The 26,791-nt window shown below is 44.8% G+C and overlaps 2 protein-coding genes across 4 annotated transcripts in view; one reads left to right on the top strand and one right to left on the bottom strand.

The window, feature by feature from the left end:
• The window catches only part of GABBR2 (gamma-aminobutyric acid type B receptor subunit 2), an 877,787-nt gene that overhangs the window by 343,310 nt on the left and 507,686 nt on the right, over positions 1–26,791 (top strand). The gene's annotated exons all lie outside the window — the stretch shown is intronic.
• On the bottom strand, positions 19,669–22,213 carry LOC135981467 (uncharacterized). The gene is made up of 2 exons (XM_065584142.1): positions 21,233–22,213; positions 19,669–20,238 (listed from the first exon to the last, which is right to left on the bottom strand). Exons 1-2 carry the CDS (start codon positions 21,807–21,809, stop codon positions 19,763–19,765), a joined length of 1,053 nt encoding a protein of 350 aa, XP_065440214.1. The 5' UTR covers positions 21,810–22,213; the 3' UTR covers positions 19,669–19,762.

Raw genomic sequence — 26,791 nt, 5'->3', positions numbered from 1 at the left:
TGTCTTCTTCTAACCCCAGGGAATTGGGAGTTAGCCCATGAGGTGTCCACAGAGCTCTGACAGCTCGCAGGTATTCCCAGTAGAGTAATTGCTGCTGTTTTGGCATGACCTGAGACTATTTGTGTTTCAGTTATTTTTGCTTGCTGACAAAATTTTCTTGTGGAATACAAGCAAGAGAAAAGAAATAGTAGTTTTTGAACTGCTATATCTCAGCAAAAGTTCAACAGAATGTCATGGGGCAAAGCAAAGGTGCTTCCCTAGCCTGAGGTAATTCCCCTCCCCACTGAATATCAACAGTCTTCTGCAAACAATAGAGGTGTTAGAGCTTCTCAAAGAAATGTTACTGTAGTGGTGTGGAGTGGTTCCTCCCTCTCTATGTCAGAGGGAGGCCACTCCACCTCGCTACAGTTACAATGGAAACGAAAAATGTTAGGCAACTTAAATATGAAGGCCTCTATCAGTAGCCCATATAATATCGGCAGAAACACCTGGGATACTAATCAATCTCCCCTACTGTTCTGAAAAGACCCTACACACAGTATTTAGTTCTAGGGTAACCCCTTTCTGTGGTTTGGTTTTATTGGTAACACATATTAATTTTTTTTTAAGTGAGCCTAGGCTTTCTACCCAAGGTCGGCTGTTCCTAAAGTTTCTCTCCTTCATAGATCACAGGTCCCTGAGCTGAGAGGCCCCTGCATCTGCCTCAGAGCCAGAGTGGAATTAACAAGCAACACTTGTCCCACTGACACAGCAGAATTCTCTTAGTATCTCCCAGTAGGGGGTCTAATACTGGCTACTTATGTGGGTCAAAGGAAGAACCACCATCCTGTTTTATACCTCTTAGCAGTTGGCTGCTCACCTGCATATCAGAAGAATGCTGAACATGAGACTTACACACACTGGGGTTGGAATCAGATCCTCACCTGATGCTTCTCTCAGTCACACTAGTTTGAATCAATAGTAACTCCACTGAAGTCAATGGAAGTATACTGGGGTAATACTAGTGTCAGTGGGAGGAGAATCAAGTCCCTGAAGTGAACCTCATGTAAAGAAAGTTTCTGGATGTGCATTGTGCTGAAAATGTCCCTTTTGGGGCTCCACAGTGCACATTTCATTATGCACTTTCTCATACAAATGTATTCAGAAATGCTTTACAGAGTTAATACCTAAAGTTAATAGAAATAGTAGAGGAAGTGAGAAATTAAGATGTCTACCAAAGGGAGAAAATGCAGATGACGTAGGAATCAAGATTGCAAGAGATGCAGAGGAGAAGGCTCTTGCACCTATGCTGGCAAGATTCTTTGTATTTGTGAGACAGTAGTCAGCAACCTTCTGCAAATGTTGAAGCTGTGAGAGTTGGGATTTGAAGAGGCCATAGGGAAGAGAACTGCAATAGTCAAAACAAGAGGTGATGAAGGCATGGTGTTTCAGCATTCATAGAATGGAGACAGTGGTGTGTATTGGCAATGTTGTTGAGGTTGTGATGGCAGACACAAGAACGGTGTGAAGAGAATGAAAGGAAGTTCCAGTGTAAGGGTGAAAGATGCCAAGGCTGCAGGCAATCTGAATCAAGGTATCTAAGAAAATAGCTGGTACCATGGTGGAAAGCACAGCGAAATCATACTTTTACCCACATAGGCAATGTGAAATTCAAATGAAGATACTATTACGAAGCTCTAAGGCAATAGAGGAGGACATGATTACATTTTTAACAGGGTTTTCTGTATGTATAAGTTTACAGAGTCAGGCACTGAAAAGTTAGGAAGTGCCAGAAATATGGCCATTGTTCGCTTTGGATGTATGCATTGTTGGACTCATCCAGTACCAAAAGTCAACTTAGCTCAGCCAGGATGAGTCAGCACTTAACCTTAACCAGAAGTGCTTTAAAGATAAGAAAATATTCTTCATTTTACAAGCCTCTGCCTCATGTGGCCCATCAGGGTAATCTGATTGCGGCCGTGAGACATTTTGCTGACTTTGACCGTCCGCAGGCACGCCCCCCCGCAGATCATGTCAGCCTCCATTGCCCACTTGTTAAATTTTCAAACAAGCGTCTCCCATGCTGCTCCTCTCACTTGTGAGAAGCTACCTGTAAACATCTACCTTGTTATTCTCCTTCAAATCCCTCCTTAAAACTCTGCTTTGCTGAGTCATCTACAGTAAATTTGATGTAGGTTAAGCTGCTGGTGTGCTGATAGGACTGCCTGCCATGGTTACCAATATAGTACTTATTATTTCTTCATACTCCCTCATCTTTGTCTGTATTCAATCTGTCTCTTATACTTTAATACTTAGATGGTGAACTCTTTGGAGCTGGTACTGTCTTGTGTGTGTGTGTGTGTCTAGCGCAATGCGGTCCTGGTCCATGAATAGGGCTCCTATTCATGGTAATACAAATAAAAATCATAATAATATCAAAGACAAGCTCAATACAGAGTAAGACTTGTTGAGCAGCAAATTGGGGAACCATGGAGAATGGAGTTTCCTTTAGTCTGTAATCCATTAACTGACATGGAAAATTGCAATGCTAATGAGGGACCTCTTTACAACCAAATAGAATAGCAAGACACACTTTCTTCTCCAAACACAGAAATGAAGGGCGAAAAGATGTATTGTCTCAACCCGGGAAAACTGGACATCTATATGACTTTATTACTTTTCTGCTAGTATCTAGAACCCCAAGACACATGAGACAAGAGACTATATCAGTGATATTAGTGATTCTATCCTGGTCCTAGATTTTAGACCTGCTGGAACAATCATCATATCTACCTATTCATCTTCCCCCATGGAAGGAGGTACTATTTCAACATATATCCAAAACCAGGAAAATTAGGCCTCCCTGAATTAGACTGGAAATGTTATTCCTAGAAAGTGAATTAGACAGAAATTTTTTAGAATATTCCAGGATTTGGAATAAATTCGATTTAGGTGCTAGTCTAAGGTAATCATGCACACATGCGCCAAAATTTCAGATTCTCAATTATTTACAAAATAGATTATCACTTAGTTAAAAAGCAAACATTCTTTGGAAAGATGCTTTGGCAATTTCATATATAACAGAGGTGAACAAAGCTCATTTGAGTAATTCCCAGGCTCAGTAATTAAAATTTAAGACAATAAAACCCCACAGGGTAGCATATGGAAACTCTACTTTGTGATGGAGGTTCTTAACAAGCCACACTCTGAGTCCCTATGGTATGCAGGGATTATTTGGTAACATTGTCTGTGGTGTTTTTGCTCTAACTTAGTACACCCACACCCAAGAGAAAACAAAATTGGCACGTATAGGAAGTCAACAAAGCAATCAGTACAAACCAATTCAGGAGAATCACAGCCCTGTTAGTTGTACTGGTTACTGGCAGTCCAACAAAGCATCAGGGATTCACTTTTCAGAAGTGCTTAAGTAATTTAGGCACCTTAGGTGCTTAAAGAAGCAGACAGCTGTCTCCTGGGATTTTCAAAATCTCCTAGGCACCTAACACCTATCTGTTTCTTCAGATATCTCAATACATTGCAAAGGTGCTTTGAAGATTTTGGGGTAAATATTTCAAATTAATACTTGGCTAAAATATTGTATATAAAAGAGATCTATAAACAAAGGTTTTAACTCTACAGATCTGCACACCAGACTTGAAAAGTCCATTGTATCATACAAAGAAATCTGAAAGGTGTCTATGTGGCCATCTATACAACTGTTCTCAATGTACTGTAAAAGAGATGTAGGAGTGCTGGCAAATTCCACTTTTGGCTGAGGGAAGCAGCACACTATGGTATCTCATTATTCCTAATGCAATCAGACTTCTTTTTGTGCATGGTTATAGGAGCCCGTCTTAGAGTTTTATTGCTGTAAATAACATGTTATTGAAGGGCAAGCCTGAATATGAAAAGCAACTCATTACTTGTTGGTTTTTCTTCCCCAGGTAACCAAGCTTACCATTCTATCCCCTCAGTTCATATAAATCTAAATGCATTTTTGACCTTTCAGGGTCTTGTACTCCATAAATAGTTCTTAGGAAAAAAGGTAACCTGGTACATGACAGATGATCTGCAAAATATTTTTTTATTGGGCTTGTGATTGTTTGTTTGTTTCTTTGTTTTTTGTTTGTTTTTGTTTTTGATTCTTTCTGATGTACAAAAAAGACCTGGAACTCTTCTTTTGTTTTTTCCTTCCTTATGATAGAAATGTCAAGTCTAGTTTGCCCTAGCTTTGCTAAGGACTTCTTGAGGGTCCACAAATCTTTCTTTGTGTCTTAACATTAATTGAAGGTGTGTGAGGATATCAATCTTTAACAAAGGCTTCAGTTATCAAAAATGTTCATTAAACATTGGAATTAAAGAGGTGTTTTTAAACTCTCTCTCCCATACATACATGAGATCTTTAGCTGGTATAAACTGACATAGCTTAGTTGGATTTCAGATTTAAACAGTCTGACTAAAAATCCATTACTCTCTGATTACTAAGATTTAATTCTCTTGACTTTTATGAAGTCCCCATTTTACTAGTTCTCCAGATATCCAAGAATTTTCTAACCCAGACAGGACCTGAATTTCTGTTGAAAAAAAAGCAGATCACACTAAAAAATCTCTTTGTACTTTTTTGTTTTCTAAAACGGGCACAATTCCATTTTTTCCAATTTGTAGGTCACCTTTAATAGCGTTAAAATTCTAGAATGTGCTCCACCCATGGCAGTATTCCAGTTGGCAGTTTTCTCAGAAATGGAAATCAGACTGCTTAGTCACAACCAACAGATCATGTCCTCTTTCTGACATCAGACTAGACTAGAATTATTTTAGAGTAGTGGCTAGAGGCCCCAGTCATTGTTAAGACCCCATTGTGTTTGACACTGTAGAGACATGTAGTGAGAGTCCATGTCCTAAAGAGCTTACATTCTAGAGACGACAAAGCATGGAAAGGAGAACAAAGAGACAGATGTACTTGCCCAAGAGTACACAGTGAGTCATTGTCAGAATCAGGAAGAGAACAGAAGTCTCCTGCATTGTATTCCAGTACCCTATGCACTAGACCACCATGCCTTAATGGTGGGCCTGGATATTTGGGGGAGTAAAATCATCAAGAAACAAATTTCTCCTCTGGAAGCACATTGTTTCTGTGGATTTCCCAGAATAGACAGTTGAAACTGGTCCACTGGCCTCAGGGGAAAGGTGCACTCTGAACTTAGGCTGAAGGAGTTAATTGTCAGTCCATAACAAAAGTGTAATCTTCACCTGCAAACCTCCAATAGGAAGCCACTTGGGGTAGTTCTCATGGTAACTATGGAATTTTCAACTAACCCAGAAAAGTCATCTGCCTAGTTATCAAACTCTCTGAGAACAATTAATCTTCATGAATCATTAGGGTTGCCAACTTTCTACTCGCACAAAACCGAACACCCTTGCCCCGCCTCCGGCCCTGCCCCTCTTCCAAGGCCCCACCCCTTCTCACTCCATCCCCCCTCCCTCTGTTGCTTGATCTCCCCACCCTCACTCACTCACTCATTTTCACCAGGCTGGCTCAGGGGGCGGGGTGTGGGACAGGGTGAGGGCTCTGGCTGAGGGTGCAGGCTCCAGGGTGGGTCCAGAAATGAGGCATTCAGAGTGTGGGAGGGGGCTCCAGACTGAGGCAGTGGGTTGGGCTGTGAGAGGGCCTGGGGGCTCCGAGGTGGGCCCAGGGATGAAGGGTTTGGGGTGTAGGATGGGGCTCCAGGCTGGGGGGGTGGAGCCAAGGGGTTTGGAGTATGGGAGGGGGCTCCGGGCTGAGGTAGGGGGTTGACGTGTGGGAGGAGATATGGGCTCTGGGTGCAAGCTCCAGGATGGAGCCATAAATGAGTTCAGAGTGGGGGGGGGCTCCAGGCTGGAGCTGATGGGTTCGGAGTGCGGGAGGAGGCTCTGGGCTGGGGCAGAGGTCTGGAGGGGCTGAGGGCTCTGGCTGAGGGTGCAGACTCTGGGGTGGGGCTGGGGATGAGGGGCTTGGGGTTTAGGAGGGTGCCCCTGGCTGGGACTGGGGGGTTCAGAGGGCAGCAGGGGGATCAGGGCTGTGGCAGGGGATTGAGGTACAGTTGGGGGTGCGGGCTCCAGGTGGGGGTGCAGGCTCTGGGGTGGGGCTGAGGGGCTTGGGGTGCAGGAGGGTGCTCTGGGCTGGGATCAAGGGGTGTGGAGGGGGATCAAGGCTGGGGCAGGGGCCCAGGAGGGAGTCAGGGGTGCAGGCTCTGGGTGGCGCTTACCTCAAGCAGCTCTTGGAAGCAGCGGCATGTCCCCTCTCCAGCTCCTAACTCCAGGTGCCACACCCGCAGCTTCTTTTGACTGCGGTTCCGGGCAATGGAAGCTGTGAGGGTGGCGCTTTGGGCAGGGGCAGTGTGCGGAGCCCCTAGCTGCCCCTATGCATAGGAGCTGGAGGGGGGACAGGCCAGTTGGTTCCCAGGAGCCATGCTGCACGGAGGCTAGCCGGGAGCCTGCCAGCCCCACTGTGTGGCATTGTCAATTGGACAGTCAATGGCCTGGTCGGCTGTGCTGATCGGAGCCGCCAGGATTCCTTTTCAACCGGGTGTTCCGGTCAAAGACCGGATACCTGATCACTCTGTGAATCATGCCAGAATCATGACAGAGAGGCACTCTACACTCAAGCAGGGAGGCTGTGGTGCTGAGGGGTAATCTGCACCCCAATATTGGTCCCATCTAACCCTATTCTAGGCTGTGTATTCAAGGACAAACGTAAGTAGTTTTGGAGTAGATGACACTTATTATTGTTGCCAGATACAACCAGTACAGCTATGCAGTCTGATAATTATAATTTGTATTAGGGTAGAACGTAGAGGTCCCAACTCTTTCTCACTCAGAATTCTCTCAGCAGCCTCATCCTTTAAATAAATCTTAGATGGGTGTTAATTTATTAAACCAAGTACCTTTTATTAATCAACATGAATTGAACAACAGGATTAGTGTGTGGAGAAATATAATGGAACCAATGAAGCAAAAATGTAACAATCAATGTCTTTTTATTACCTTGTTGTCCACAGCACAGGGACTAAAAGACCCATTACTGGACATTAGTCTGGTTCAAACCTCTCCTTCTGAATTGCTCGATGTAGGGCCACAACGGGGTACCAGAATAGGTACCTCCTGAGCAGGTTACAAATGCCATCTAAGACAACATGCTCACTTTCAACATAATCATCCTTCCATTTTTGAATGATATTCATTAATTTATAAAGAACCTCACATAAGGCATGAGGCATTATTTCAATTTAAAAAGAAAAAAGATGGTATGAAGAACAGATGTAGGATGCAAAAACAAACAAAACAAACAAACAAAAAATACATATGGCTGAATGTGATCGTAGGCCCTCTTAACCATTAATGGTGAAGAGAATGGGAATTAAGGGAGATGGGGAAATATTAGAGAAGTTCAACAACAGGGTTGCATCATTTTTACTGTAGAGGACCATGGGGAAATTCCTCTTCGAAAAGGACGTTACAGGAAATCAGAGTATAGCTTTAACAGAAATTGAAGTCTCCATGGAGGAAGTTTATGAACCAAACTGAGAAACTCAAGTGAAGTAGATTGTCAGCACAGTATTGTATTCATCTGAGTATTCTAAAGTAAATAAAGTGTGAAATAGCAGACATGCCATTGAGATGTAGCTTTAAAAACCCTGTTTCTGAATACTGGAACATTGCTAATGTGTTGCCTATTTTTTAAGCCTAGGGATAGCTGAGAAATAACGGCCTGGTGTCTACACATCTAATTTAGAATAGAACAATACAACATTTAGTTAAATGCTCTAATGGAGCCTGTATTTCCCATTCCAAAAATATACACTGTGTTGCAGATAACAAATAAGTCTTCCTCGTTCCTGGGGTTCTGTCCTTAATTAGTTGATACTAATCAACGTGGGTTTTATGAAAAAACGGTTTTGTCAAATTAAATGTATACTGTGTTTTGACTGGATCACAAATTTGGCAATAAACTTAACTGTGTTGACATAATGTACTTAAAATACTGAAAGTTGTTTGACTTAGTACTACAAGACATTATGGGTAAAAAAAATCATCATTCAAACCAGTACAGCATATATTAAATGGATTAAAAATTGGCAAACTGATATATCTTGCTATAGGTCCCTGCAGTCTAGAATCCCCCTTCCAGAATGGCAGATAACTTTGGTTTCTGCTAGGGCTGTCAAGCGATTAAAAAAATTAATTGTGCTTAATCGCACTGTTAAAAAGTTAATTGTGTTAAACAATAATAGAATACCATTTATTTAAATATTGTTGATGTTTTCTACAATTTCAAATATATTAATTTCAGTTACAATACAGAATACAAAGTGTACAGTGATCACTTCATATTTATTTTTGATAACAAATATTTGTGCTGTAAAAATGATAAACAAAAGAAATAATATTTTTCAATTCACCTAATACAGGTACTGTAATGCAACCACTTTATCATGAAAGATGAACTTACAAATCTAGAATTATGTACAAAAAATAACTGCATTCAAAAATAAAACAATGTAAAACTTTAGAGCCTAAAGTCCACTCAGTCCTACTTCTTGTTCAGCCAGTCGCTCAGACAAACACGTTTTTTTTAATATTTGCAGGAGATAATGCGGCCCACTTCTTGTTTACAATGTCACCTGAAAGTGAGAACAGACGTTCACATGGCACTGTTGTAGCTGGCATTGCAAGATATTTACGTGCCAGATGCGCTAAAGATTCATAAGTCCCTTCATCTTCAACCGTCATTCCAGAGGACATGCATCCATGCTGATGACAGGTTCTGCTTGATAACGATCCAAAACAGTGCAGACCACCGCATGTTTACTTTCATCATCTGAGTCAGATGCCACCAGCAGAAGGTTGATTTTCTTTTTTGATGGTTCGGGTACTGTAGCTTCTGCATCGGAGTGTTGCTCTTTTAAGACTTCTGAAAGCATGCTCCACACCTCATCCCTCTCAGATTTTGGAAGGCACCTCAGATTCATAAACCTTGGGTGGAGTGCTGTAGCTATCTTTAGAAATCTCACATTGGTACCTTCTTTGCCTTTTGTCAAATCTGCAGTGAAAGTGTTCTTAAAACGAACAACATGTGCTGGGTCATCATCCGAGACTGCTATAACATGAAATACATGGCAGACTGTGGGTAAAACAGAGCAGGAGATATACTATTCTCCCCCAAGGAGTTCAATCAAAATTTAACTAACACATTATTTTTTAAACTAGCGTCATCAGCATGGAAACATGTCCTCCGGAATGGTGGCCGACGAGTCATGAAGAGGCATACGAATGTTTAGCATATCTGGCATGTAAATACCTTGCAATGCCAGCTACAAAAGTGCCATGCGAACACCTGTTCTCACTTTCAGGTGACATTGTAAATAAGAAGCTGGCAGCATTATCTCCCGTAAATGTAAACAAACTTGTTTCTCTTAGCAATTGGTTGAACAAGAAGTAGGACTAAGTGGACGTGTAGGCTCTAAAGTTTTACATTGTTTTGTTTTTGAGTACAGTTATATAACAAAACAAAATCTACATTTCTAAGGTGCACTTTCACAATAAAGAGATTGCATTACAGTACTTGTATAAGGTGAATTGAAACATACTATTTCTTTTATCATTTTTACAGTGCGAAATTTTGTAATAAAAAATAATATAAACTGAGCACTGGACCCTTGGTATTCTGTGTTGCAATTGAAATCAATATATTTGAAAATGTAGAAAAACATCCAAAAATATTTAATAAATTTCAATTGGTATTCTATTGTTTAACAGTGCGATTAAAACTGCAATTAATCACAGTTAATTTTTTTAATCGTGATTGATTTTTTTGAGTTAGTCGCATGAGTTAACTGCGATTAATTGACACCCCTAGTTTCTGCACCACCATCACTCTTTCTTACACAACTATAGTAGCTGCCCCATGAGACTTGCTGCAAATACCAAAATTGTATTACTCATGACAAATTTGTAAGAGCTGGCAAGACTGCACATGGTTCCATTATAACAGATTTTATATTCAAGATATAGGTTACAACAGAAAATCCCCTTTAGTTTAACCCACAATTTACTTCTCCACACACCCCATAACATAGGCAGCAATGATTGCAGCTCACTCATTCTAACACAAACCAAGTTCAAACGTAGGTCCGAACCCACCCCCACCCCACAAATAGCATTTCTCTTTCTCACTTGGAATCCTCTCAGCAGCCTCATTCTCAACACTAGATGTGGAGAAGTGGAAGATAATTGCTTAAGCTTCCCTGAAAGCCACAGTCTCCATTTTACCTCATGACACCTCATGGAAGAGCATATGACTACACAAAAAAAGATTTGTAATTAACATAGCAATGATTTTGATGGTGATTATACAATGGCTCATGGATTTGACATGTTGTCTAGGAATTTTGATCCAGTTTTTAATTTGTCTAGTTTCCCTTTTCTTTTTGATCCATTTCCTCAAGGCACTGGGTGGAACTATCCTGGATAATTGTATTTTAGATATTATTCAGGTTGGACACATTATCCAATTCCACTCTATGCCATTACCCAACCTTTTTCAGTGATCCTCTTCATCCTTCCCCTTTGAAAGTTGAATAACAACATCAGGAAATGTATGTTCCCAGGGCCAGTGGTATGGGTAGGTCTCATATGTGGCTGCCTAGGTCAATGAATTTTTTGGCACAGCTCCCTTTAGCCTCCACCATCCTTAGTTGGGAGCAACAGGAGCCACCAGGCCAAAACAGCTCCTGTTTGGCCACTCCTCCCTCCAAATGAGATAGCATTGGCTGAAAGGGTCCACCATGAAAGTTGAGAAGTGCAATAGAATGTAGATCCAACCCAGCCATCCCACTCCCCCTATTTTTGGGTTGTCCATCGGTCAGTCTTTTTGCATCAATCAGCAGTAACACACACCCCTGATTTTGATCCACAGCAGAGCTTCAGAGAAATTCAGTCAAGCTGTGTCTTGTTACATTAGAGCAAAAGATTTGCTTAGGCCTTTCTATTAATTTTAGTGATTGTATTGGTGATCAAAAAGAGCACATGACAGGGAGTGGATCAGACTGATTGCCTTAGCTTGGCCAAACAATCTCCAATACATGCACAGGAGCAGCTATATCTTCCACCACTTTTACTAGTCATCTTGATGCAACATGATCTCAGCCCATGCCCCAGCCCAGTGGCACTCTGCCACACGGCTTGGGTCTCTGAACATCTGTCCTGGCCTCGTCTGATTAGCAGACGTTCAAAAAATCTTGCTGTTGTACAGAAAGCCGTCTATATTAATATGCTGTTCTCAGACGTGGAAGAGGTATGGACTGTTAGAAGTGGTAAACAATTGGTCTTCCTGCTCTCCTTCTATATCAAAAACAATTTTGGACTATTTTGCTGTACTCATCTTACAGCATCTTCTTGTATTCATTCAAGCTCACCATACTACCCTCTAACAATTTTACTACATTAAGTTTTTCAACCATCACCAGGGACTTGTGAACCACTTTATAGACTATTGCTACTTATTCATAACCTTGTTACAACCTAGGCTCTCATTGTGGTGTTCACAGTTACCCTGGTCTTTGTTGACTTGCCTTTTGAGCACATAGAAGAATGTTCTTTATTTTATGTGGCACAACAGCCACCCTTTTTGTTCGCAGACTCATCTGTGAAGAATGAGTGGGCTGCAGGGTTTAATGCCTGATCCTCCCTTCGCTGTATTCTATAAGGACTATCCTACATAATCAGAAATTTATACCAGAACATGTTCCTGAATTCTACCTGCATCTATCTCCTGGCATTCTTCTTGAGATCCTCATTCTGTAAACATTTGACTCTATAACCTAGACGTCAAAAGGGCATTGAGTTTATATTTGTATAGAATGAAATATTTAGGAAGTAATAGACGAGCTGTAGCTTTGTGGATCAGTGTATGATCTCTCTTACACATTGTTTGTCAAAGTGGATTAGGCTACATACTGAGACATGTTACACAATAGCCAGGGCAAAGGTAGTTCATGGTCTAAGGACTCCATCTACAAGGACAAAGGCAGCTTCAGTGGAATGGCTTCATACTGTCTCCAGTTTGAAAATCTGTGCATAAATTTACATAGAATTGCTCTCTCAATTTGACATCTAGATCTAAGAGCATGCTAACGCTGCCCTGGAGTTTGTTCTAAGGGGATATGAATAGCAGTATGCACCAAAGTGCTGTGATGTAACTCCTCCATGTGGGCACTGCAGGCATGAATTTGTGTAGTGCAAACTTGGGATCTTTAAGTTCACACCCACAGCATACAAACGAGGGAGTTACTTTGGTGCGATCTGCTCTTCACACTCCCTTAGTCCAAACTGTGGGACAGCATAGACATGCCCTAATACTTGCTTTCGGAGAGCAATCTTGTAATCTGTGTTCAATGATAACTCCTCAGCTCATTTATCTGGATGTTGTACTGCTTGATAAACTCCCACAGGTGGTAGTGTAGATGCGGTTCATGAAGGTGTAGGAAAGTTTACGCATTAGGAATTCTAGTTCTTAGGGTGTATTTTTTCTCCACGTTTGCAGTGGTTGCCCACCTTCCCCTCGCCCTTAGATTATTACTTCTCCAGGAGTGCAAAGATTAGAGCAAAGAGGTTACATACCTCCTGGCTGTTTAATTGTCAAGGTAAGAAGGGCAACTGCATAAGCAAACTCAATTTCTTAACTTCCATTGGTCTTTGATACATTTCTGCAGTAATTACAAGAATAGTGGGGTTTATTCCAGGAACCATCTTGGAGCAGGTGCTTTACATTGATGTATGTTTCCCCTTAAATCTCAGAAAGCCAATGCATCCCATCACAAATACTGTATAATCTGATAGTCAAATTGGCATGGATTCTCTAAGCAAATATTGTCTTTATAACCTGTTAGTATCCCTACTCTTAAATATTTTCACAGGAAAAATTCTCTCTTAAAATTTAGAATTTGGCTTAACCACATCAGGAAACGTTTTTAATTTTAATGGTTCTTAATGACATCAGACCTTCAGAACAGGAGCCTTTCAATAAGACACAGAAAACAGGTTTTATCCAAATGCATACCACAGGAGGTTGTGTGAATATTCATGAAGATTGTATTCTGAAATGACTGTTTCTTCATAGTTATTGTACTGAATAATATCCTGGATAGCTTGAATATGCCTGAAGGGCCATTTGAGCATTTTTACAACAACAGTGACAACAAAACTGAACTTATAAAGTTCCTTATCAGAAATATCTCAGAGCACAGTACAAAGTGACAATATAAAACCTGAGTTCTTAATAACAGCTAAACGAAGCAGCAAACATTGGGTTTTTATCCTACTTTTCATTACTAATACCAGCTGGGAATATAGATAGTATCAGGAAACATTCTACAAATGAAGGTCACAGAGAGGAAAAAGCCATTACTCCCACTTTCTCAAGGTAATACTCAAACTAAATATCCTGCTAACTTGGAATATAGTATTATTAATAGTTATTATTTGTATTGCAATAGCACCTAGAAGACCCAGTCAGGGATTTTGGGCCCCCACTATGCTAGCCACTGTACAATTGAGTAAAACAAAGACTGTGGCTCACAGAGACCATAATGTAGGATTAGGACAAGATGCAACATGTGGATGAACAGACAAACAGTAGCTGGGTGTTATACTGCAGTAAATATGGGTGCTTAGTAGCCTTGGTGATCACAGTAATCATAGTAATGAATAGCTGGGAATATAGGGAAAAAGAAGGCCTGTCAGTATGCTAGAGCTGCTCCCATAAGGACCTAAATAGTCACTGAAAGAATTTTTAAATCAGTATGAAACTTAACACAAATTAAATGTAAAAAATGCACAATCAAATTACTATACTGTGACCCGAGTATGGTCATAAGAATATGTGATCCTGCACTGTCTTCAATTTAATGGAATTGCAAATATTACATCTATAGAATCCTCACAAAATTTGGGTAAGGCAGACTGTACCTACACATTGGACATGCTAGTGTTGCTGCAACAAGAACAATGTAGTCTATAGAAAATTGCCCTCCGTGCAAAGTTTATGTATAAAGTAGATACAAAAATCATTACAAGTACTATATCAGCTGAAGTTTCTAGAACACAAACTAGTGCTCTCTGGATGTAATCAATTTTATTCTTACTATTGATGATGATCTGCAAAGAAAACAAATTGGCCTTATGCGTTTTTTTGTATCTTTATTACATATAAAGACAGCCAGAAGTAGAGGTGGTCAGAAAAATTCCGAGTAAACATTTTTTGTGGCGATTTGCCAATTAACTGAAATTAAAATTTTTCATGGAGACTATTTGATTATGACCAAGTTCTGCCTCATTTTCTGCCAGCTCACCTGCCTGACAGATGGACTTATTTGGAGTTGTCGACCCCCGTGCTTTCATGTTCTGTGGCTCTGAGGCAGGTAGACTACCTTGGAACTGGGGCATTATTTCCTTTCATGGAGAACTTAAGAACATTTTTATTTTCATTCCAAATAGAAACAAAACCAAATTTCAAAATATCAGAATCCTCAATTACCTTTCTCCACCCAGCTCTACCCAAAAGGTTTTTATTTTGAAAAAAAAAATCTGATTGTTTTGACATTAGAAATTAAGTCTGTCTAGGCCCGAAGACTTATGGCCTTGTCTGCAATGAGGAAATTTACAAAAATATTCTCACCAATTCTAACAGTTTAACTGATCATCTAGATCCACTTCCTTCCATTTTCCAAACATTGTTCATTATGCAATACTCAACTCAGAAATCAATGTTAGATGTCACTGTCCCTGTATGTGCTAGGGTAGTCATTAATTGGTAACGTGCTACAGGAAACCTTTCATTTCTGTGCTGCCAGTTCCAATCTAAGCCAAGCCAAGCTGACAGTGACCAAAAGGTTTTACCATCTCTTGGGTGTCCAATTACCTATGTGACATGAGTTGGTGATCCCAGTCATTTTCCAGTTCAACAGTATCACAATGACCCCCCACTACACCTGGCACAAATTGGTACTTTTGTTGACTGACCTATCAAAAAGGACAGAGACTGGACAGGATGCAGGCTAAACTATCTTCTAATTCAGTGGAGAATAGCTTTCCAGTTCAAAGTTGAAGCTTAGTGGTGGGGTAGTAGGCTGTTGTAAGGATTTGGGGACTAGAACCTGGCTCTGTAGAGCCTGCAACAGCCAATAGTCCCACATTACCACCAGGAGGCTGTTCAGCGGCACAGCCAGAGAGCACTATGGGGAATAGGTGCCATAGGAAGTACCACCCAAGAGAGAGACTCAGAGTGATGGTACTCTGTGTCCCTCTGATTGGCCAAGTGCCCTGTTTAGCCCAGGGGTTGCCCCAAGAAGTTGTCTAGGCAACCACACAGACTTTGGCCTGCTGCAATACCAGGCTTTGCTTGTTCTCCTGTCTGACTCAAGCCTGACTCTGACCCAGATTCCCACCTCTTGATTCTAGCCTAGTATTGCCTCTGATCTCCAGTCTCTGGCTTCAGCCTGACTCTGACCCTGATTGTTGCTTATTACAGGACCTGGCTCTTGTGATTCCTTTAACTCCTGCTCAGCAACTGCTGTTCCTGGTGGGCAGTCCTCAGCCCTGCTGTGACTGCTAGCCCAGACCATCTATGCCGCAGTCCCTTATAGGCATTTGCACTGCTATTACCCATGCTATACCAAGTGAAGCAGCTACTAGTTTGGCTGTAAGAATCTCCCTGGTAAACCTGCTGTCTGCAGATCACAAGAGAAGCATTTTGAGTCTCAGCTATGGTTATGTACAGGAAAATTTGGGTACACCCAAATGTTTTGCCGGTCCCCCTCCCCCACTAAAGAAGTGTCTCCACTACTGGATTAGTCTAAGTTTAACACCTGGCTACCAGTTGATAGTAACAACAAAGTTATTGCTGAATTATTTCTCTATCAGCGTGAAGCTTATTGGTTACATGCTCACATACAGTAGTGTTCATTCTTACAGTAACTGCAGAAACTGTCATAACATTTTGGAGAGAAACTCCTAAGATATCTTATTCTCAATAAGATTTAGTGCACATTGTTGCTTTTCATCTACTGTTGTTCAAAGATCAGAAGATGCCCAAACTAAGAAGTACCTGACAGTATATTAATTAGTTTTTAGGCCCTTTAGGAAAAGATCATATACAGAGACTAGAAATAAGTGTGAAGGGGGTATTTAAGGATGTTCTCCAAACTAACATATGTGATAGACCACCTTTCTCACCAAAGCATCCCTCTACGTACTGTCTGAGTGGTGGACTGTTCCTTCAGTGCAAATCTGGCCATATTTTTCACATGCCCATTACAGGGAAGTAGTGAACAAGCATCTGGCATTTGTTAATATTCCTGCTTCAGATGGGCTCTTCAAGGTGATGCATGCTGTGGTCCATGTCACAGATATGAAGAGGCACTGTCTGGGATGATATATACCTCACCTCAGACCAAGTTTGCTCTCTTAGGTCTCTTAAGTGCAGGGAGAGAGATGCACTTGATGTTTACTATAACACCATCTGTGCTTCTGTTTCAGTAAATTAACAATTGCCTTCTCTCTGCATATATTCAGCTAATGATTCCCACTTCATGCTTCTTTTTCCCCCTCAGAGCCCTAACTTGCAACCACTTAAATCCTATACTTTATTTAGCCATTGAGATAAAGAGCAGCCCCTTCTTTTTTATACCAAGAGGGGCTCCAGTTCAAGGGACTTCACTGGTTTCTACCATGCTCTACCACTATGGCACCACAAGAAATGCATTATCTCACATAGGCAGGTTCAAGGCCATTTAAAGCTTTACAGTTCAATGCCAACACCTTAAACTCTACCTGGAAACCAACATGAAGTCAGTGCAGATTATGAAGCAATGGTGTAACATGCTCTCAGTGGGCTATTCATAATAAGAGGGATGTCACATTCTATACTAGCTTTATTTCCAAACAGAGTTAAGGTGCAGCCCCAAGTATGGTACAGTACAAAAACCTAGCCTTGGGGTAACAAAGAAATGATTGTGATAGCAAGGTCTGCCTCAGAAAGAAGAGGTCACAACTTACTAGACAAATGAAAAAAGCTGTTTTAGGCCCTGAACACATTTTACACACAGAAAAATTGACAGCCAGAGAGACAGATATTTTCCCTATATCTTCTGGTTGCTTTCCCTAGTTCACCAATGTCACCTTTCTTTTTATCTGGCTTAAGCCTCAGTGAGCCTCAGCTCCAGAAAGATGCTCAACTATTACTATCTGTATGGGAAGAGATGAAAACTATATCTGCATGTCATCAACACACTAAGCTAGGAACAAAACCACTAAAAATGTCAGGGAACTCCCACTTAGGCCTTGTCTACACTACGAGAGTAGTTCGATTTTACTTGCATCGAATTTTTGTAATCGATATTGCAAAGTCGAACGTGTGTGTCCACACTAAGGACAGTAATTCGACTTTGTGCGTCCACACTAACGGTGATAGCGTCGACATTCGAAGCGGTGCACTGTGGTCAGCTATCCCACAGTTCCCGCAGTCCCCTCTGCCCATTGGAATTCTGGGTGTAGCCGGCAATGCCTTCTGGGTAACAAAATGAGTCGAGGGTGCTTTTGGGAAACTGTCGTCATCCGTCCATCACTCCCGCCCTCCCTCCCTGAAAGCGCCGGCGGGAAAACAGTTCGCGCGCTTTTCCAGTCATTGACAGCGCGGACGCCACTGTACTCCGAGCATGGAGCCCGCTGCGACCATCGCTGCAGTTGTGGCCGCTCTCAACGTCTCGCAGCTTATCATAAAGGTTTCCCTGAGGCAGATGCAGAAAAGTCAGGCAAGGAGGCTACGGCACCGCGGTGATGTCCTGAAGTCTGAGAGTAGCACAGACCTGTCAGAAAGCAGGCGACCCAGCGCCGAGGACATCACAGTGGCAATGGGTCATGTTGATGCCGTGGAACGGCGATTCTGGGCACGGGAGACAAGCACTGAGTGGTGGGACCGCATAGTGCTGCAGGTCTGGGATGAATCCCAGTGGCTGCGAAACTTTCGCATGCGGAAGGGAACTTTCCTGGAACTTTGTGAGTTGCTGTCCCCTGCCCTGAAGCGCAGTGACACCCGGTTGCGAGCTGCACTGAGTGTACAGAAGCGAGTGGCCATAGCCCTGTGGAAGCTTGCAACGCCAGACAGCTACCGGTCAGTCGCGAACCAGTTTGGGGTGGGCAAATCTACCGTGGGGGTTGTTGTGATGCAAGTAGCGAAGGCAATCGTTGATGTACTGCTGCCAAAGGTAGTGACCCTGGGAAACGTGGAGGCGATCATAGATGGCTTCGCAGCGATGGGATTCCCAAACTGCGGTGGGGCCATAGATGGAACTCACATCCCTATCCTGGCACCGGACCACCAGGCCACCCAGTACATTAACCGAAAGGGATACTTTTCCATGGTGCTGCAAGCACTGGTGGACCACAGGGGACGTTTTACCAACATCTACGTGGGATGGCCGGGCAAGGTTCATGACGCTCGTGTTTTCAGGAACTCTGGTCTGTTTAGACGGCTGCAACAAGGTATTTACTTCCCGGACCACAAAATAACTGTTGGGGATGTGGAGATGCCTATAGTCATCCTCGGGGACCCAGCCTACCCGCTAATGCCCTGGCTCATGAAGCCCTATACTGGCGCCCTGGACACTGAAAAAGAACTCTTCAACTACCGGCTGAGCAAGTGCAGAATGGTGGTGGAGTGTGCTTTTGGCCGTCTCAAGGGGAGATGGAGAAGCTTACTGACTCGCTGTGATCTCAGCGAAACCAATATCCCCATTGTTATAGCAGCTTGCTGTGTGCTCCACAATCTCTGTGAGAGCAAGGGGGAGACCTTTATGGCGGGGTGGGAGGTTGAGGAAAATAGCCTGGCTGGTGATTACTCACAGCCAGACAGCCGGGCGATTAGAAGAGACCAGCGGGAAGCGCTGTGCATCCGGGAGGCTTTGAAAGCAAAGTTCCTGAGTGAGCAGGGTAACCTGTGATTTTATAGTTTGTGTACTGAGAAGCTAAACCTGCCCCCGTTTCTTTACCCAGGTAATGTTGACTATCCTATCCAGTTACATACCCCCTTCACCCCCCCTCCAACACACGTGTCGAAATAAAAATAGTTCTACTTTGTTAAAGCACACCGTTTTCTTTAATACTGTTTTAGCGGGAATTTTTTAAAACTGGGACGCAGACTGTGGTGCGGGGCGGGTCTAGTGTTGTGATGCGAATGCAGCTTCTAAACTCAAGGATTGACAGGCTCCGCTGCGGTGGGATGCTTGTTTCAACGGAGCCTGTCACCCCTCCTGATCGGGACTGTGTGTATGGGAGGTCTATTTGACTTTGTGGCAGGGGGAGGACGGTTACAGATCCCATGCTGTGTGGCTCTGTGATCCTGTCTAAGGACCGGCGCTTAAGATCTGTAACTGCCCTCCCCCGCCACAAAGTCACAGAGCAACCCACCCCCCCCAACATTACATCAAAACAACCTCCCAGACTAACCGGGGCAACTAGTCACTGCATCACTGCACTGTGTATGTGCCCTGCTGCTGTGCCTGCCCCCGACTATGTACCCTGCCAAAGGAGACTGTCCTGTCCAATTTCCAACCCCCTTTCCCCTCCTCCTCCAAAAGAACATGATTGAAACAGTAGTTAACAGAAACGAATTTTTTATTATCAACTACACATGGCATTGGGAGGTGAAACTTGGACGTGGGCTTGTGTCAGGCGGGAAGGAAAGAACTTTTCAAATTTTGGGAAATGAGAGCCTTCTGCTACTAGAGCTCTCTGCAGGGGTGGAGTGAGAGTTAGCAGGGACTCTGCCGCCTCTCCTTCTTTGCACTTTGGGTGAGGTGGGTATGGGACTTGGTGGCGGGGGAGGGCGGTTAGAGATGGACTGCAGCGGGGCTCTGTCCTCCTGCCTCCGTTCCTGCAGAACATCCACAAGGCGCCGGAGCGTGTCCGTTTGCTCCCTCAGTAGTCCAAGCAGCGTTTGAGTCGCCTGCTGGTCTTCCTGCCGCCACCTCTCCTCCCGATCCATGTTGGCTTGGTGCATTCGGGTCAAGTTCTCCCGCCACTGGGTCTGCTGTGCTGCCTGGGCTTGGGAAGAGGCCATAAGCTCAGAGAACATGTCCTCCCGTGTCCTCTTCTTCCTACGCCTAATCCGCGCTAGCCTCTGGGAGTGTGATTCCAGGCTAGGTTGTGAGACAGTCGCAGACGGGGCTGTGGAAATGGGAAAAAGGGAGTGAATTCCTCTGAAAGATAAATGTAGTTGTGAACAAAGAACATAGTCTTTCTCTGTGAACAAGACCATGCACAGCACCTTTCACATGCGCACTCAGCACAAGGTCGAATTCTCGGCCTTCGCATTCTGTGCCTGGGGTCTTGAACAGCACATTTGAGAAGCGAGGCAGCACAACGGAATTTCTGTTGCAGGCAGACATGGTAAGCCGTACACTTGTGGCAGTTTAAAACTTTTATATTACCACTGGCCTCATTTCACATTTAAATCAATGTCAGTCCCTGCTGCCAGCAATCCGGCAAGCGGGAACTCTGCCCCTGTCCCACCCCCTCGCGGCTGTCCCCGGGAATGATCCCTTTCGGCTGCCCCTCTCCCGCCTCCACCGCGTGGCTGCAAACCAGCGGTGACAGTTCTGTAAAGGAACGGGAAAGCAGTCCCAACACTAACATTCCCCTACCTAATTAAAAGCAGGTCACCATGGCCGACATCACCCTGATGAGGATCTCCGAGAGCGACAAAGAGAGAATGCTCCGGGAAAGCCTCCAAAGACCAGGGCCGTATGCCGCCCTGCTGTGCAGAGCAATGATCCCCGAGTACCTGATAATCTCGTGGCGCGGCAACGTGTCGTACTTCGGAGGACCCAATAAGGCCGCTCTCCCCAAGAACCTCATGCAACGGCTTTCAAGTTACCTCCAGGAGAGCTTCATCGAGATGTCCCAGGAGGATTACTGCTCTATCCCCGCACATATAGACCGCATTTTACTGTAGCTGCAGTAGCAGGGAATACACAGTAGAGCGGCTTGTGCAGGACAATCACTGAAAACCGGACATTGCTAGATTTCTTTTCAAAACTTGCACTGCCCCTTACTAAACCGTTAAGCGCCTAGGGCACACTAATCATGAACAACCCATTCTTTTAATTGTTAATATTCCTGTTTTGTTAAAAATAAATGTTTAGATGTTTACAACACTTACTGGCTGATCCTTCACCAGATTCTGTGTCCGGGGTAATGGCTGGGGACGCTTCGTAGGGGATCTCTGTAAGGGTGATGAAGAGATCCTGGCTGTCGGGGAAATCAGCGTTGTGAGATCTGCCAACTGCCTCGCCCTCCTCATCTCCTTCCTCATCTTCCCCGTCCCCTAACATGTCTGAGGAACCGGCCGTGGACAGTATCCCATCCTCAGAGTCCACGGTCACTGGTGGGGTAGTGGTGGCGGCAGCACCGAGGATGGAATGCAGTGCCTCGTAGAAACGGGATGTCTGGGGATGGGATCCGGAGCATCCGTTTGCCTCTTTGGTCTTCTGGTAGCCTTGTCTCAGCTCCTTGATTTTCACGCGGCACTGCGTTGCATCCCGGCTGTATCCTCTCTCTGCCATGTCTTTAGAGATCTTCTCGTAGATCTTTGCATTCCTTCTTTTGGATCGCAGCTCGGAAAGCACGGACTCATCGCCCCACACAGCGATGAGATCCAAGACTTCACGATCAGTCCATGCTGGGGCTCTCTTTCTATTCCCAGACTGCATGGCCATCACTGCTGGAGAGCTCTGCATCGTTGCCAGTGCTGCTGTGCTCGCCACGATGTCCAGACAGGAAATGAGATTCAAACTGGCCAGACAGGAAAAGGAATTCAAATTCAAATTTTCCCGGGGCTTTTCCTGTGTGGCTGGTCAGAGCATCCGAGCTCGCACTGCTGTCCAGAGCGTCAACAGAGTGGTGCACTGTGGGATAGCTCCCGGAGCTATTAGCGTCGATTTCCATCCACACCTAGCCTAATTCGACATGGCCATGTCGAATTTAGCGCTACTCCCCTCGTCGGGGAGGAGTACAGAAGTCGAATTAAAGAGACCTCTATGTCGAACTAAATAGCATCGCAGTGTGGACGGGTGCAGGGTTAATTCGATTTAACGGCGCTAACTTCGACATAAACGCCTAGTGTAGACCAGGCCTAAGAATACCTCCCCTCTGGGAAGACGTTTTCCAGTGCAGCAGGAGCAGTCTCTGTATCATCCTTTGGTGGGTACCTAAACTGAAAAGAGTCATGGAAGTATTTGGTATTTAGATACTATGAGAATTGTCTCATCAAAAACCATGGTCATAAAGGGAAGCTTCCACACAGGTTGACAGTTAATGGTTACTTGAACCTATGCTATATCAAAGCTTTCCATCTTTAATAGTTTTCATTGGCATTTGATCTCAGAATCTTCCCACAGGCCTTCTCCAGCCAGAAAAGATGTGTATCTGGAGGACAGATTGTGGAACAAAGATTATATTGATAGTTATAGAATTATTGGACACTGCAGGCTATGCACCTTACCTCTTGCCCATGATGAGCATTTGAGGATTGTACAAATGATACAGTCATGCCAGGACATTGTGTGTAGCCCAGGAAAAGAAGGGAGAAAATTATCAATTAAGACATTTCTTAATCTTCCTGGTAGCAGCTTCTCTCTAAATTCATTGCTAATGGGTTAATGGCCCTACTTATGGAATACAGAGGTGTTGTAGGATGCTCCAGGACTAAGCTCCACCCTTCAGCTCAGGCCAGCAGAAGTGTGGGAGCAGTCTAAATTACTACAGAAAGTTCTTTCCCAGGTGTCAGCTGGTAGGTCATGCCACATGCTCAGGGTCCAACGGATCACCATTTTTGGGGCGTGAAGCAATTTTCCCGCAGGTCAAATTGGCAGAGACCCTGGGATTTTTGCGCCTTCCTTTGCAATCTTGGGCACAGGTCACTTGCAGGTTAAAACTACTGTAAATGGTACATTCTCTGTAACTTGAAGTCTTTAAATCATGATTTGAGTACTTCAGTAACTCAGACAGAGGTTATGAATTTATTACAGGAGTGGGTGAGTAAGGTTCTGTGGCCTGCAACATGCAGGAGTTTAAACTAGATGATCATGATGGTCCTGTCTGGCCTTAAAGTCTATAAGTAAAAGAGTTTTTCCACAACTGTGGAAACACTCCAGCAGCTGGTTGTTAGCATTAAAACAACTTGATATAATGTATTAAATAACCTTAAGATGATTGGATTCAGCCCCGCTCCATAAAGACTCACGGACGCTCCAAGCTGGTACAACACCCGGGCTCTTTATTTTGTGTCCATTTCCCACCACCAGTTTCCCGCTATTTACAGGCTATTTATATGGCTTGACCTCACACTGGCCTGACCAGCAACAGACTAGTAGGCTCCTTCTTCCCTCTGAGCTGCACCACGCCACGCCTGGCCTGGCCTGGCCTAGCCTGGCCTGGCCTTCCCCTCCTGGTCTCCAACCCCCACTTCTTCCACTTCCTCCCAGCCTTTTAGCTCCTGCTAATGAGGCTGGCAGGTGCAGGCAGTTCCCAGGCAAACACTGGCTATTTACCCAGTCCCAATCTACTCCCCCTGATTGGCTTTCCTAGCAGCGCCCTGCCAGACACCTCTCCCCTTAAGTGACCGCTGAGGTGGGGCCTGGTTCGGCTCCTTCTCCCCCTGCCCCGGAGGTTGCTTTGGGGAGGCCCACTGCCCTCCACTGGGAGGTCCCTGGGGGTCTTCCTCACAGGGTTTGTCCATCCCCCAGCCACAAAAGGCACACTGGTAAGGCAGTGGACTGCTCAACAGATCCACGACTACCCACTGGTCCTCACACCAGTCACAGCCTATTGATTGCTCTACTGGCTGATCCCTCCTGTTGTCTGGCAGGGAACCCAGGTGGGTCTGGACCTTGTGCTGGCCGCCCAAGGCCTCAGGCACAGTTGTCTGGCCCAGGGGAGCCTGGCTCTCCCCTCCTGGAGGTTCTACCTCCAGGTATTCCCTGTGGCTTCCCCCCACTTTTTCCTCAGTCCTCCTTCCCGGGGTGTCGATAGCAGGGCATTCCTTCGATCCCTCGCTCTCTCCTGTCTTCACTCAGGCTTTGTTGTCTAGGATTTTGTTATGTCCGCAGGGGACCTGGGTTCTCTCCCTTGCTGGGGCCGAGGGATGTAGGGGTTTCCCCTCCCTTCAATGGGGTCTCCCCTCTTTTCCTCCTGGAGGGTCCCCTCCACGGCCTCCTTTCCCTGTTTGGATGGGGTCCCAATCTGTCCCCAGGACCATGGGGAATAGCAACCCCTCTACCATCCCCACCCATTGCCAGGCAAACCAACCCCCAACCTCCAGGGGCATCAATCCCCATGGATTCACTCGAGCCTCATTCGCACCCCGGGGATAAACCATTGTGGCTATACCAGCCCTCTTGGAATGAGAGTGCGGCCCAAGGTCGTGTCCACTAAATCCCCACCCACACAGGGATGGTGGCCAGTCCTTTCCCCTGCTTCTTCCCACCACCATTCATCCAGCCACAAAATTCAGCTAGCCCGCATTCCATTTCCGGGCAGTCCTGACACTTGTGTCACTACTGCCCACATTGCCAGCAGACCATCTGCCCCAGGCAACTAGGAGCCCCCTTAATCTCCTCTTTCTTTTTCTCGGGGCCTCTCCCGAGTGGAAATTCTCAGGGTTTCTTCCCCCAGTACCAGCCCGTCTGCCCCTCTTTTCAAGGAAAGTCCGCCTCTGCATATTCCTCATCAGTTTGACAGCGGCCTCTGCCATATTTGGCTGGTGCTGCCGGACCCAGACTCGTACATTTTCCGGGAGGTCCTGCACAAGTTGTTCTAGGATCCCCCGGTCTATTCTCTCTCCCACCGTTTCAGTATTGGTCCTTAACCACCACATGGCCCAGTCCATGACCTTCTAGGCAAAAGCACGGGGCCGCAAACCCCCTATCCACCATGCTGCCCAAAACTTCTGCTGGTACTTTTCAGCTAACAGTCCCATCCCAGTCCAGGACTGCCTCACAATCTTTGGCCTGTTCATTAGTTAGGGTCACGTAGTCAGCCTGCACCTCTCCAGCCAGATAGGGGGCTAGTTTTACAGCCCACATTGCCTTGTCCCATCCGGGGCCCATGGCTACCCATTCAAAAGTGCACAGAAAGGTGTCAGGGTCATCGGTGGGGCCCATCTTACAGAGCCCCAACCCTCATGCACAGCTGCCATCACCTCCGGGGGACTCACCAACCAGTGCAGGAGCTGCTGCTGTACCCTGGCCTGTTCCCTGATGAAGTCCTGGAGGGTCTTTTGTTGCTCGGCCTGCCAAGTGAGTCAGGCCTGTCTCTCTGCCTGGTGGGACTGCTGAAAGGCCTGCAGGGTTATCTGCAGCTCCTCCTGCTGCTTCACGAGCCACTGCACGGTTCCTTCCATGCTCAGGTTGCCACTCCCTGGCAGTGGCTGAGATCCCAGACAGGCCCCCCATGTATAACAGGGTGTACACCATCCCCCGTTGGATTCAGCCCCTTGGCCCCTCTCCTTAAAGACTCACAGACACTCGAAGCTGGTGCAACACCCGTGCTCTTTATTTTGTGTTCATTTCCCATCACCAGTTTCCTGCTATTTACACAGCTTGGCCTCACACCAGCCTTACCTACAACAGACTAGTAGGCTCCTTCTGAACCTCTTCCACTTCCTCTTCTTCCACTTCCTTCCAGCCTTTTAGCTCCTGCAAATGAGGCTGGCAGGTGCGGGCAGTTACCAGGCAAGCACAAGGCTATTTACCGAGCCCCAAACCATTCCTCCTGATTGGGGCAGGGGTGGCAGGTGCTGATTAAGGGCTTTCCTAGCAGTGCCCTGCCACAACCATATATGCCTCCCCTTAGAGGAAAAAAAAAGTCAATTTGTATTCTGGTCATTTACCAGACTACCAGCGTGGGCTGAATTTGGAGAGAAGCTCTTAACATAAAGAAAATGATCAGCTAACAAATGTCTCATTCTGTTGCACAGAATCTCTCCTCATTCATTACTCATGGGAAGTAGCAAGCAGTGAATCCCAGAAGTAGGCAGGGAAAGGATAAACAGAGTTAAATTATTATAGTAGAATAGTAGACAGGAATAGAAGTTCTGCCCATATGAAAGAAGAGCTTTGTAAACTAAGAAGTTATGTAGGAACTAATCTAGTAGCACCTTCCTACCAATATGTGTCTCTGCAGAGGAATGCAAATTTACTTTGCAAGTCTTCCTCAGATTATGTCCATACACTTCCCCCCCCCCCCAGTGCCCATTTATGCCACAACCTTCTGCGACTTAGAACAAAATGATAGAACTATTTCCCAGGAATTGTGGGGAGAGGAACGTGCCTTGAACAGACAGTTTTCTGAAGCTAGAAGAATAACTTTTTCCTCATGACAAAGTCAGTGTGGTTCTTGTATGGCTATGGGAACTAATTACAAAACCTTCCTTTCACAGGGAATGGAGACTAGAAAACCAGCCACAGGCTTGTCCAATCTGTCATTTTGATTGAACTTGACAACTGATACTCAAATGTAGGCTATGATGTGACTGGCTACAAAAAGCCATTATGACTGGTACTCATTTTTCTACAGTGCTTGGTTGTAGGACTCCAGCCCAACCTGGAGAAACTCTGGTGTAGTTGGGATCACCAGACCTTTGTGATTATTATTGTACTTGCATTACTGTAGCATGTAGAAATCAGGGCTCCATTGTGCTGAGCACTGCATGTAAGGGACT

This window comes from Chrysemys picta, chromosome 2 (assembly GCF_011386835.1).
Source record: "Chrysemys picta bellii isolate R12L10 chromosome 2, ASM1138683v2, whole genome shotgun sequence".
NCBI lineage: Eukaryota > Metazoa > Chordata > Testudines > Emydidae > Chrysemys > Chrysemys picta.
The sequence above is the reverse complement of the archived record's forward strand: the minus strand, read 5'-3'. Positions and strand labels throughout refer to the sequence as shown.